The sequence below is a fragment of the Strix aluco genome, chromosome 7, assembly GCF_031877795.1.
Source record: "Strix aluco isolate bStrAlu1 chromosome 7, bStrAlu1.hap1, whole genome shotgun sequence".
NCBI classification, from domain to species: Eukaryota; Metazoa; Chordata; class Aves; order Strigiformes; family Strigidae; genus Strix; species Strix aluco.
Window position 1 is genome coordinate 17,173,953 of NC_133937.1, and position 14,000 is coordinate 17,187,952.

The 14,000-nt window shown below is 43.2% G+C and overlaps 1 protein-coding gene and 1 long non-coding RNA gene across 4 annotated transcripts in view; one reads left to right on the forward strand and one right to left on the reverse strand.

Moving 5' to 3' along the window:
- The window catches only part of LOC141925858 (dual specificity protein phosphatase 13B-like), a 24,899-nt gene continuing 10,899 nt past the window's right edge, over positions 1 to 14,000 (forward strand). Inside the window, exons 1-2 of one of the 2 annotated variants that reach the window (XM_074830600.1) lie at positions 1 to 452; positions 7,095 to 7,123. In XM_074830600.1, coding sequence (XP_074686701.1) covers positions 283 to 452; positions 7,095 to 7,123 — 199 coding nt within the window. In that variant the 5' untranslated portion in view covers positions 1 to 282. Of the gene's footprint in view, positions 453 to 6,221; positions 6,354 to 7,094; positions 7,124 to 14,000 lie in introns of those variants that run through there. The other variant, XM_074830602.1, reaches the window with a different exon arrangement.
- The window catches only part of LOC141925860 (uncharacterized), a 15,655-nt gene continuing 12,816 nt past the window's right edge, over positions 11,162 to 14,000 (reverse strand). For both annotated transcript variants that reach the window (XR_012623968.1, XR_012623967.1), the window contains one exon: positions 11,162 to 11,562. This is a non-coding gene — a long non-coding RNA (uncharacterized LOC141925860). The remainder of the gene's footprint in view (positions 11,563 to 14,000) is intronic.

The window sequence follows — 14,000 nt, forward strand, 5'->3', positions numbered from 1 at the left end:
TGCTGGCAGGCACAGCAATATACTTTATGTGGTGAGGGGAGTAGTGTTTTCTTTCCACAAGATTCGCTTAATGCAGACTTTTCATTTTTGTGGCTGTTCCCCGTTCCATCAGGGATGTAGCGCTGAGCTAATCCGGGGAGGCGTCAAGACGCATGCCGTATTTAGAGACAGCCACCTGCTTGGAAACATCAAGCCGCAGCAAAGAGCATGCTTCAGAAAAAAATTTCCCCTGTGGATTCTGCAGCAGTGGTGTCCGGCTGGCTCTCCCCTGCCTAAATCTACATGTGGCCACCAAAGGGGTCAGCACCTGAAGACGGCCAGAGCCCGTCAGCCCAGGAATGCTCTGAGCCTGGCACTCCCTCTGCCCAGGAACTGTCAGATATTTTGGACAGCTGCAAGGTGGAATTAAATCACATGGGTGAAGAGTGGCCTAATCTCTACATAGGCAGTATGTAAGTGTTATTTGAGGCTGAGCTGTTCTGAAGGACCGGGGAGTATAGTACTTGTTAACATATGCTGTCCAACTATATTTAGTTAGCGTTGTTAAACTTCATTGCCTTAAAATAGGCTTACGATTAGCATAGAAGAAAGCAAAAGAACTATCCATTAAAGAAAGAACCTACAGAAAGGAATAAAATTAATTAAAAAGAGAAGACTCTCTTTATTGCTTTACATTATTTTATAATTATTCAACGTATAGATTTTATAAATGCTGCAACATTTACCATATTAAGCACAAGATAAACCTGTGATCCTGAGTAGCCTTAAAATTTAATTATGATTGGTTTTTACCTTTTTCAATTTAATTTTAACTAGAATGGAATTTTTCACATTAAAAAAAGTATTCTGATTTTTGCTGTTTGTATGGTATGACAACTTGATTTGCAGTTGAAATTTCCGACAAAAAGAAAATATTCTGAATGACAGCAGACTTCACTGTTTATTTCTCAAACTTGTGCCGATGGTTGTTTCACTCTGGAGCGTGGAGAAAGTATGCAGTCATCTGCACTCAACAAGTCTAGTGCTCAGTGTTATGCCAAAACAAGTTCCTTCCACCACCAGCAGGTTGCAAACTTGTTTAAGTATCTGGCAATTACAATTATAATAATTTGTAAATGAGAGAAGCAGGAGGAACTAACAATCCTTTGGCTAATTGCCCATTGATTACAGCTAAAAGTGGACATTCTTTTAGCTATGAAAAAGCAAAGCCTAAAAGTGAGCTAGATGACACTGGGGAAATAATCTACATTTACAAAACTTGGTTTTACAAATTGCAGCCTGCTTTCTAATCTCACCACATTTTAATCAGGAGCGTGACACCCAGCAGATGAGCCGTATGCACAGCGGGTGGCTGCCCACTAGTAGGCACTGGTGGGCACCCAGAAACGTGGTTGTGCTGGTCTGGCCCCGGGAGTGGGAAACCAACCTTTGTCTTTCCAGTTAAACCTCGTAACTATACTTGGAAATTAACTTTTTTACTTTATTAGAACCATTTGGAGAAATAAGGATTTGCAGAATTGAGCCCAACAGGTAGTAAAAGCAAAGATCTAAGATTGTATGAAGATCACTGAAATTGTATTGTCTTAACTCCATCATTTGATTTAGATATTCTTCTAAGTACAGTTTTAAGACCTTCTTTTAATGACTGTGGATATATATGCTTCAAATTATTCTTGCATGTTTATTTTCAATCACATTCTGTCTTTTGGGGAAAAAAAACAATGAATGGTGGGACAAAAATGTATAGGCAACAACACTGTGTACATGTAGTAAGGAAAAGATGAACTTTGAGAACATTCAGCTAACAGGAATAAAAATGTAAACAGCTTTGTTTGCTAATGCAACAGCTGATTGCTAATATTGAGCTGAAATACAACGAGTTACAGACTGCAATCAGTGAAACTGGAAGTTTATCGAGTGCTACAGATAGAATTTTCTTTATTCTGCCAACATCAATAAGACAACTATGAACAACACCTGACAATAAGGTTTCATGGCATCTTCCTGAGTATTTGCATTTAGGGCTCAACCCAATACTCAGTGAAGTCAATAAACAGAGGATGTTTCTGTACTGAGCAAACCTGTGCCAGCATCAGGACTTGTGCCAGAGCTAAAATAACCCGAAGCAGTACCATAAATTGTCACTGCTTGTTCCTGTGGAACCAATTACGTGCAGTTTCTGCGGAGCTACTTGGAAATTAAAGATGAATCTAGAATTGATGCTATGTCTCCTTATGACTTTATCAGAAATTTGATGGTCAACCACTTTAAACAAGTTAAATATCTCTCACAAAATGAAGTAGGGATGGCTGACTTTACATGATGTCTTTCATCCTGGAGGACTTTGAAGTGGTCAACAAACTGATTATTAAATATTTGTCTGGCTATCGGCCATTGTTGATAGGCAAGGCCAAGGCCAAGACCCTTTGGGTTGAAAGGTAAAATATTTTTTAAAGTGCTACATGATAAGCAGCTGAGCACACAAGATGTAAAATAACCTGCAGAAATCAAACTTCATGCTGATCTTAAGCAGGCAGGTTTATCAACTGGGGTTTAGCCAGATTAGCAAGGCTAATACCACTCTAGCAAAGAAACATCATACAATTACAGGCTGACACAAAATGGTTACAGGCTATGCTAAACCTGAGTGCAGTCTTTCAACAGACATATTTTAAGTCCAATTGTAGGAGGACCTGAGCTACCTCTTGAAGTGAATTTTTTTAAGGTGTTTGGGCCAGTAATTCCCAATGCCTTTGTAGTCAACTGGAGCCTGTAACACTTGTTAAATTTGCAGGAAGTTATAAGCAGGAAACTGTATTTGCAGGAGCGAAATAACTTGGAATCTGCGTTTCCACATATATTTTGAGTATATTTGGAAATCACAACCTTTTACCTTTCTTTTACTACCTTACTCTTTCTTACACAACATGTCTCAAAGCATGGTGGGCACTGGGCTCTACAGAAAGGAATACGTTACAAGACAACAAGATACCTCGAGTTGCTTTCTGTCGTGAGCTTTCATACATGTTCTCCACAGCTCCATAGCCCATAACAAGGAAGACCTGAAGAGGCTTGGTGTCACCCATGCACTGAATGCAGCACATTTTGCATGGGGAATCAAAGGAGACTAAACTTTCCATGGCCAGGAAAGGCATTATTATGGAATAGCTGCAGAGGACTTGATTGACTTTCACCTTAGTGCACATTTCTGTACCACCTCTGAGTGCATTCACAAGGCTAAATGGTGAGTCCCTCTCCTGGTGGTAAACCACTGCTCTTACACAGCACTTTCATTAAGTGATCACAAATTACTTAGCAGCATTAACTAAACCTCATTCAGCCATTTGGGTAAGCCTAATTATCCACTTACAGACATTGTCTCCATTGGCAGGTGGGAGGACAGCAGGATCCTGAAAGATTAGAGTAACCAACAAAACTTGTCCAAATCAGTGTCAAGGATCACACGTGGTCTACTGGTAATCATCAGAGTGTATCATCAGAGTGTATCAGGAGAAATAAAAAAAGCAATTATAAAAAGGAATGTTGATGTATTTTAGTGAGTGGGGAGAAAGTCCTGAATTCTCAGTTGGAAACCACTGATTTTTAAAGTTTTTCTGTACTGATTTGTCAGAATACATAACACAAAAATTGTTACTGTCTGGTTTGAGAAACAGCCAAAAGCTGCAAAGAGCTATTGTAGACATGCCAACTGGCCATTTACAAAGCCTAATGCCATGTGTTTTCCTCTCTTTCTGGACTCAGATCTCTAGTAACAAAAAGTGGTTCTTGATTTATGAAAGAGATGAATGTAATACCCTGGGGGCTACTTTGTTTCAGCTGCTGTAAATTGGATCTCTCAGAGATGAGATGAGATAAGATGAGATGCGAGTGAGGCAGAAGTACGAACTTAAGCAATCTGTGACCATGGCACTATTCCGTGCAGCCTGGAACAGCACTACATGTATTCACTTCTATTTTGAAGGGAAAATCTTCGTTCACTGTATTCTTAGAAAAAGCAGATCTGCTTCCCTTGTGTTGGCTTACCTTATGATCTTCTGTCACTTTCCTCTAGGCAATGCTATCCGAAGAGTTATCCAGTAGCAAGCAATTTCATCAAGCTGCAGGATTTACATATTGAACTGAGATACAATATACACCTATGTAAACTCTAAACTCTTATAAAATAAAAAAAGATCAAAGTGACAGGGAGAAACGTCAGACAGACAGTCTGAATATGAGATAAAGATGAAAGGAACATGACCTTTGGCATCAAACCTATCTTTCCTCTCTGTTTAGAGAATAGAAGGTTTCTGAATTTCATAGAATCATAGGATCATCTAAGTTGGAAAGGACCTTGAAGATCATCTAGTCCAACTGTTAACCTAGCACTGACAGATCCCAACTACAGCATATCCCTAAGTCCTATGTCAACCCGCCTCTTGAACACCTCCAGGGATGGGGACTCCATCACCTCCCTGGGCAGCCCATTCCAACGCCTAACTACCCGTTCTGTAAAGAAATACTTCCTAATATCTAGCCTAAACCTTCCCTGGCGCAGCTTGAGGCCATTACCTCTTGTCCTATCACTCATTACTCAGTTAAAGAGACTCATCCCCAGCTCTCTGCAACCTCCTTTCAGGTAGTTGTAGAGGGCAATGAGGTCTCCCCTCAGCCTCCTCTTCTCCAGACTAAACAACCCCAGTTCCCTCAGCCACTCCTCATAAGACCTGTGCTCCAGACCCTTCACCAGCTTCGTTGCCCTTCTCTGAACACGCTCGAGTAATTCAATGTCCTTTTTGTAGTGAGGGGCCCAAAACTGAACACAGTAATCGAGGTGCGGCCTCACCAGTGCCGAGTACAGGGGTAAGATCACTTCCCTGTCCCTGCTGGCCACACTATTTCTGATACAAGCCAGGATACCATTGGCCTTCTTGGCCACCTGGGCACACTGCTGGCTCATGTTCAGCCGGCTGTCAATCAACACCCCCAGGTCCCTCTCTGACTGGCAGCTCTCCAGCCACTCCTCCCCAAGCCTGTAGCACTGATGGGGGTTGTTGTGGCCCAAGTGCAGCACCCGGCATTTGCCCTTATTGAAACTCCTACAGCTGGCCTTAGCCCATTGCTCCAGCCTGTCCAGGTCTCTCTGCAGAGCCTCCCTACCCAGGGAGGCTCCAGTCACTCCTCAATCATTTGGTTAAATGTGAAGCAACAAATGTGCTAGATACTCCTCTAGAATACATTCCCAGTTTGTTGTCCATTCTGCTCATTAAAATTCATAAAACTCAACTCCAAGAGAAAATAGGCCCCTGTTTAAAGTTAAAGCTGTTACGGATATCCCTGGACATAAAAAGATGCTAATCTGTTTTGCTGCATTGGGATCAGCAAATGAAAAGGGGAAAAAAATGTTGCAGTCCAACATGTACAAGAAATCACCCAGATGGGGGACAGAATTTTCCCACCCTGGTGACAATACAGAGGTACCTTCCTCCTGCCACGCCCTCTGCCCAGCTTTACGGACCTGAGATTTACAGCAAATGTAATAAATTTTCAGCTATAAATTAGTCACCTTTTCATGCTCAGAATTCCCCATTCCTACAAAAATTCTTTTTACACAACATTGCTGTGTCTGTAGCACTAGTGAACACAGAAAGAGCCAAGTTCTTTAATTTTACAGGAATAATTAATAAAGGAACCAGTCTTTCAACCTACTCTGCTTTCTTAGAAGACAGGTTTCTCCCAGTACACTGTCCTCTGTCAATGCCTCGTAAATGAAAGGGGCCTGCAAAGATAAAATACTAATCAGATTTTTGAAATGACTGCCCAAACTGGTAAGCTAAGCTAGACCACCCTGGGGTAGTTCTCATCTTAGAGCAGGTCCTAGAAAACAAATTGTAGTTTTACACTGAAATCCTAGACATGCAGAGGTAAAATACTTGGGGAAAGTAGCTGGTGGCAATTCCAGCATCTCAGCAGAATTACATAGCATTTGCCCAGAGTTCATTTGCCACATGCCTTCATTTCCATACAAGATAACACAGTGCAACATCAGAACATCAACACTGGGGCCAAATTAATCCTTGGGGAAACTCCCACCAAAAACCAGTGGTGTAACCCAGGGCTGAATTCATCCTCCTATTTCCAAAAAGAGAAGTCTGCCAAGGATGGCGTGGCCTAAGAGGCACACAGAGCTGGCAGGCTCTCAAGTGTCAAAATAGAACCAGCATCGCTGGCCGCGTACATCCCGTGCTTTGCAGGCGAGACACAGACAAGAAAAACAATCAAGTTGTCTGGTGAAAAAAAGCAGCTTCCTGGGATTGCTCTAGCCACGGTGTAATTGTGATCAATCTGCATTGGCAAGTATCAGCTTTCCATGTGTGTTTCGCCTAACGCAGGCTGCCTGTGGAGAGCAGCTCAGGCAGGCTGATGCATGCTTGTTATCGCCAGCGTAAATATCTCTGCCTTGTGTTATTGTGGCACAAAGCAGCTGGACCATTTGAAAATCATTTAAAAAGCACTATAAAATTAGGGCTCCAGTGCTCTTATTTTATGACTTTCATGAGCAGCATTGCCTAGAGAGAAATTATCCTCTTTATTTTCAAGGCTAAAGGTTCTTTTAACATTCATCAAAATCGAAGTGCACCCTTGATAACACATTGAGCTGTTACTTATCTAGTACAGACTCTTTACCTTCTGCATAATATCACATTTGAGATCTCAGTTCTTCATATACAACTCATTTCATTGTGTCTGCTGTTGTTTTCACCAAGTGAATTTGCATAGTTTCAGGAGAGGCTGGCTGATGCCCTGAAACATATTCTTTCCATAATTCCTAATTTTTTTTTTAATTTCTAGCACAATAGCCTGGAGTGTTTTTGTTACTGATCCTCCTATAAAAATGGTCAATTACCTCTTCTGACAATGGGTTTGTACAGACCAATTATGCACTGTAAGCGAAAGATTTTCAAGGGCATAAATAATATTTAGGTGCATAACCGGATACACTCCCCTTTCTCCCTTTGAAAAATCTCTCCCCCATATATATATAAAAAAAAAGTATTTGATAATTATCCTTTTTTCCATTCTTGTTTTCACAGACACCTTCTTTACCAAACCCAGGAAAACGGTGAGTGAACCAAAGCAGCATGACAAAATTCAAACAGTACAAAGGGAAAGCCATTCTTCTTAGAAAGAAAAAAGAAGCGCAGCTGTATCCACCATTCATAAGTTCAGATCTGAAGGGTTTAGGAAGAGACACTGCATGAAATCCTCAGCCACAGAGACTGTGAGTGGGGAATGGTGGGGCCCTGCACAGCCTCTGTCCTGCAGCTCAGGCAAACCACTGTTTTCCTCTGTGTTGTTTAACCTGCCTTAGGTTTCAGTAAGACACTAGTCACCTTATTATCCAGACATCAAACTCAGACTGAAGATAAATATTTAGAAAGTCATAACCTTAACTCTTTGGCCCTCTTTGACCAGGATTTTGTCTTTATTTCCTCTGGGGGTAGCAGGCTGCAATCCTGCACCAAAAGGTGGCACGCTTGCAGATCCCTGAAAGGGAGGCCTGTTGGTGCTAATAGATGCTGCTGTGAAAGCACACGTAGCCACATAGAGGAGCTGTAAAGTCAAGATGCAGCAGCATCCTGCCTGGAGGAGATGTAACTGGCCAGAAGGCAGGCTGTGTGTATGTGAAGAGAGCCTCGCCACCATGCAGCACCTCTGCTAGAAGAGGAGTTTGAATTTTTAACTATCAAGGTCTTGCCTGTTGTCACCCAGTTTGTGGTTCATCAACAGGATACTTAAGCTAACAGAGGAATGAGATGGAGTTATTTGGTAATCACAATTATTTATAACTCTAGGAAGGCAGAAAAAGGGACAGGCTTGACTAGCAGAGTCTGCTGTCACCACGGATAGAGAAAGTGGGACAGGCATTTAGTAAGTTAGGATAAGAAAGCACTTCAGCTCTACGGCACATTTTTCTGTTCCAATAGTCAGCGAGTCAGTAACCACTTTTCTGTGTCTCACAGCCCCAGAAATAGAGAAAAGGGCCCAACTGAGTTGGCCTAGCCCTGGGCTCCTGCATTTCAGACCAGATTTGATCTTTTGCGTTAGGAGCAACCTACCCAATCTCAGCCCTTACTTTTGGCAATGGTCAAGAGTAAGCAGCAGGAGAAGAGCAGAATTCAGTGTAGCCATCTCAAGACATGATCCAACACTGCAACCATGATTATGTGACCTGTTCAGGAGCTTACTCCCTTCTGAGCTGACCTGTGCATATGCTTGTTCCCTCTCAGGTGTATACAACTTGCTCAATAGAACACAAATAGAAAACTCAGGTATATACATCTCACCCAATAGAATAGAAATAGAAAATCTCTTCCACGCAGAACTTTCAAATTCTTGGACAGCCCTGCATTTTCCTTTGTTTTCAGGATAAACCTGTGCTGAACAGTTCTCACGATTGTCTTCACTAAAAATGATAGCAAATTGACATTTGAAGTTAATGCTTCAGTGCTGAGAGGATTTTCCTTTCAAGCATGGAAGGGGAACAGATGTCTGTAGAGTGTTGTTTCCCCCTACACACATACCTACTAAAACCTCAACGTGTAAAGGATATGTGCTTGCTCACCTCATGTCCAAAGCAGGATTAAGCATACCCTGGAGCTGCTTTGACCTAGATGATCAGTTGCTGGAAGCTTGGCAAAAGTACCCAGGTTGTAGGATGTCCTGAACGAGGAAGATTCAAAGTAATTTTGTGCTCTGTTAAACCTATTAATTTTCAGGGAGGTTTAATCTACTTCTGGATAGCAGGTGGGACCCTGTAACCCAGATGTGGGCAACCAAAGGGCAAAAGAAAGCTCCTGGATGCTGGCAGTGCTCTTGTGGTGTGGTCAGCAGCTGCAGAGCTTCCATCACTCACTTTCTTCACAAGATGAAGCTGATTCTGCTGCTAACCGCAGAACCAAGGTGGGAACAAAGTCGTTTTAGCAAAAGAAGCAATATAAGAAGCAATACCTTAAAAAGCCAAGTAGGATCAGCATCCTGAGGGGGAAGGTGGGAGGGCACTGCGGTCTGTGTTAGCATCACCTCATGGGACAAGGGTGTTCCTGCCCAGGTGATGGGCGTCCATAGCATCAGTTGCTTTTTCTCATCGTAACAACAGTTGAAAGTGGCTTCAAACATTTTTCTTTTGCTTCTTCACTTTTGCTCCCCTGTCATCCTCCTCCTTGCTGCCACTGTAAAATGAACCTTGGTTCATAGTGACAAATGTATTCCCAGCCTGGCAGGCAGATGCTGGGTGTTTGGTGCCCATGTTATATAATTTGCTATTTAGTAATGGATATTGTGGACACCTCATTCATAAGACAGGTGGAAAAGGTGCCAAGGCTGGTTAGACCTGAAGGTCAATGATTCTCCATCAGCCAAGAGCAGAGTCTAGGGGAAGACAGCATAAGAAACAGGACAACTATAGAGTGATTCTTCCCCTGCCTATCTTCCAGATTTTGGCCTTCAATAGATTGGCTACTCCCTAAACTTCATAATGCTTTTAATGGCTGCAGACTGGACAGAAGGGCTGGTTCTAGTACAAAGCTCTCTAACTGTCCCCTTGCCCCAACAAGCACCCTGCCTCCATCCACTGCAGGGAGGCTAGCTCAGGCTGTGAGGGAGAAAAGAGGAGGAAGAGTGAAGGACAGCTGAGCCAGCTGTCGCTGGAGTTGGGCCCACTGCTGCAGGGTCTCCAGCATGGCTGCCAGGGCCATGAGGCTTTGTCCCCTCCTCAGATGAACTGCAAAGTTGCTGGTAGCTTCCCTCAAAGCCTCATTCTGATCTGGGCTGAAGGCCAGGCAGCAGCAGGCTCCACCCTGTGCTTCCCGCCGACGTGTCGCAGGGTCACGTGGCGGGGGGCAGCAGCATGGCTGGGGTCAGGACCCCACCGCCGGGACCCCACTGCCCGGAGTCCCAGGGTCTGTGGGGTGCTGCTGTCTGGAAGTAACTCCCATGGGTTAGTAAGTGCCTGGTAATTTCCACTGATGCCCAATAACCTTTGCAAGTTTTCTTCATCTTTCTTCTATCTTTTAGAAGGATGCAAGGGAAGCGTTGTTCCAGAGTGGGAGGAGGAGTAATGCCTTCAGGTAACTCAAAGCCCTCAGCCAGTCTGACTGCAGTTTCCAAACCATTTTCCATTCTTGTAGGGGGTTTATTTCCTTTAGGAAAAATATTCAAAGTGAAAGCAGCTGGGGAGAGAGTGCGAACAGCATGGACTCCTCCATTCAAGCCAGAGCCCCGCCTGCTCCTGAGAGAGGCTCTGTCCTGGCAGTGGAAATCATAGAATCCATAGAATGGTTTGGGTTGGAAGGGACTTTAAATATCATCTTGTTCCAACCCCCCTGCCACGGACAGGGACACCTTCCACTAGACCATGTTGCTCAAAGCCTCATCCAACCTGACCTTGAACACTGCCAGGGAGGGGGCAGCCACAACCTCTCTTGGCAACCTGTTCCAGTGTCTCACCATCCTCACAGTAAAGAATTTCTTCCTTTTATCTAATCTGAATCTACTCTCTTTTAGTTTAAAACTTACCTCTCATCCTATCACTACACTCCCTGATAAAGAGTCCCTCCCCATCTTTCCTGTAGGCCCCCTTTAAGTACTGGAAGGCCACTATAAGGTCTCCCCTCTGTGAGACCCATGTGACTGAAGGGTCAGTTTTCCCCTGGAGAACAGGTGGGAGAGACACTCTCGGAGGCGACCACCACCACTAGCCCACTGCCCAGTCCAGCAACTCAAAGCAACAGGTTTTCAGCGCTCAGGCATGTTCTCCCACCCAGCCTCTCCCTTTGCATCCCCCTCTCTTCCTGAAAGCTGGAGGAGGGGATGTTTGCACTATCTTGGCTCTTTTCCTGCCATGACTGGAGGAAGTGGGAAAGGGAAGAAAAACATATTTGGAGAGAGAGAGAATAAAAGACTAAAAGAATCACCCTGTTTTTTACTTTGGGTGATTGGTGGATGTCCTGGACTGGTTTGTAGAACAGATTTTGCCCCTGGAAGAAAACCTGGCCAACTGCACTGTGCATAGGAAAAATGAACACTGTTACAGGCTTTTCTGATACAGAAAACCTGCATGGGAAAGGATACAGTGTAGATCATTTGATGTATACACCCAGGTCAATACCAATTTAATTCATCTAGTATATTTCACATTTTTCTTCCATCCAACAAGTGCAGTTTCTTGTGTATCATAACAGCTCCCTTTAAATACCATTCATGAGTATACTGTGCATTTTTAAATCATTCAAGATTGCTTTCTTCTGCCATCTTCTGGCAACATGAAAAATCACAGCTTTTCAGTAACAGCAGTGTTGCTGTGCTGGTCTAAGGCAAGGGTTGTCAGTAAAGACCGTGTATAATTATATCAGTTGGCATAATTGGAAAAAAATATAGCCCTTTTTGCATATTTGAAAGCTTGCCTTATTCTTCCAGCTGTACCAGTTCATCTAGCAGCAGTGGTTCAGTGGTTATCCCGGAGCAAAATGTCTGATTTGTAGATCTTGATTTCTTGAATGTCTGTAACAGCAAAGGAGAGTTGCATAACATGTGAGACTTTACCATTTTATAACAGGACTTCATCAAGTATACCCTAAATATTTTGAAAAGAGTCCTTTTTGCCAGTTTTGATCTCAGTTTTGCTCCTTGACAAAAGACATCTATGACACCACAGGAAGATCTTGTCTGGTAGGCATGTAAAGCTTTTCCTTCTACTTCAACAACTATTTCTGTCTGATCTCTCAATGTAAACACCACAAATCATGCCAAAACACCTTGCATTATTTGCTTAATTCTAAACCAAAACATTTTCAGTATTTTGTTAAAAACTAAAAACTAAAAAATATATAAGATTTCTGTAAGACTATATTTTGGTTCCTGAGGTTTTTGTCCCTTTTCCTGCAATCACACAGAGGTTTTTTGTAAATGACTACTTGTGATCCCCACTCTCCTGTCACAATAGCATCACCCACATAGTTGTGCTAAAAATATGAAAATTATATATGATCATTAAAAAAAGAAAAAATCTAAAAGGAGAAAATGCCGATATTTTCCCTTAAAATAAACCCAAAATTCAGAGCCAATAAGAAAAACTACTCACAAAATTCCAGCCTGCAAAGAGAACACAAATAAAAGCTGTTCAAAGCTTTATTCATTTTCACTAGCACCAGCAAAAATGACTACTTGGGATGCCAGGCACTGGAGAGAAAGGATGTTAATGCTATTTATAGTTCACGGGTGGCTCCCATTACCATTGTACCTGAGAAGCCTGCAGTCCTTAATGTATTCCTGCTCACAGCAACTTTCTCAAGCAGAGGACAGGCTTCCGAGGGCTGTGCTGGAGGCACTGAGGTTTGCTTTGGGAAAATGGACTGTTACATTTGCAGTCTGTTCCCAAACTGTCTATTATAAACCGCCTGCAGCAGACACAACCTCCTGCAAGGCTGCACCCCTCCCTGCTACCTGTGCTTGACTCTGCCTCCTGGGAGCCATGAGGCTGATGCTTTGCTGGAGGCTCTTCCTCCCTCCGTCACCCTACCAGCTTTGGCATCGATCTATAGTCCACACCAAGCCTCAGCAGGGAACAGCATCAGAAAAACAACAACATAAAACCTGACAAGATAATGGTGAGAAGACCCTGCAAAAACTTGCTGGCACATAATAACCTTTGCTACTGCCCTGCCTGACCAACTGCAAGACTCAGGTGGCATCAGCATGGTATCTGGGCAGTGGGGCAGCACCGCACTGCCGGCTCCTTGCAGAGACAGCACTGCAAGGCCTGGCAGGGAAACTCCTTCCCACCAGCCAGCAAATGGCAGGGCAAGCTCTCCCAGTGACCCTGGGACTGGACATTCCATAGAGCAGCAACCATGTCCCCCCTGCCCTTGGCCCCTCATCCATCACAGCCCAGAGAGGTGGCTGCACACATTGCTTTACCCACACTCCCTGACTAGGCAGCTCCCTGGTTCACTCTCATTTACCTGGTACCCCAATACCAGAGAGAAGCAACAGGAAAACCACCCCCAGTATTATTTCTTCAAATTCAAGATACAAAATTAAGAGCAAATATTCATCAGACACATACTCAAAAGTTTGCAAGAGAAACTAAACCCCAGTTCCAGGTCTTAATATCTCCTCTTGGTAGTTTTGATGCACCTCATCAGTGGAAAATTCCTTTGTGACATGACCCTACTTAAAAGGTGACTTAATCAAAAAACAAATCATTATTTTAAAGCCAGCAATTAAAAAAAAAAAATCTAAAGAAAAAACATTCCACTCTGCCCCAACAAAGCTGACAGCGTCCCTTAAGCTTTTTCAGGCACATCATAGAGCTTAAGTGCCAAAATAGATCTTCCATTGTAGAGTTTTGAGTCTTTTTGCTCTTGATTTCACTCCAAAGAGTTTGTACAGCTTTGTCAACCTTAGAAAAAGGTGCTTTTTTCATATGTACCCTTTCAAGCAAGACAAGGCAAGGAGAGCACTTCACTGCTTACGTTAAAAGTGCAGGGAGAGACAGACAGCTCAAAGATATCCCTGCCAAATGACTGAAGAATATCAAAATCCCTTTATTCATGCCTTCAAATCTTCTGAAATCTTGCAAGCTTGACAGCATTGTCAATTTTGTATTGACAGCAGCAGTCAGACAAAAATAATTTGAGGAGTAAATCAAGGAGAAGAACCCCCCCTTTAATCCACAGTCACACAAATCCATACTGCCTGCAGAAGGGCAAGTGCGTTGGAGTCCCTTTTAAAAGCAATATATTAACATCCTTGTTTGTCTTCCCTGAAGTTTACAAGGCATCCCACCCACCCCTCGCCTCAGAGTCTGGTCTCTTTGACATCATTTGCATGAGAACTGCCCATAACTTACACCTATTGACAGCCTGTGACACTGATGAAATCTTGGCACAGCGTTAGCTGTGACAGCACTCACTGAACTGTTATCAATATCAAGGTCA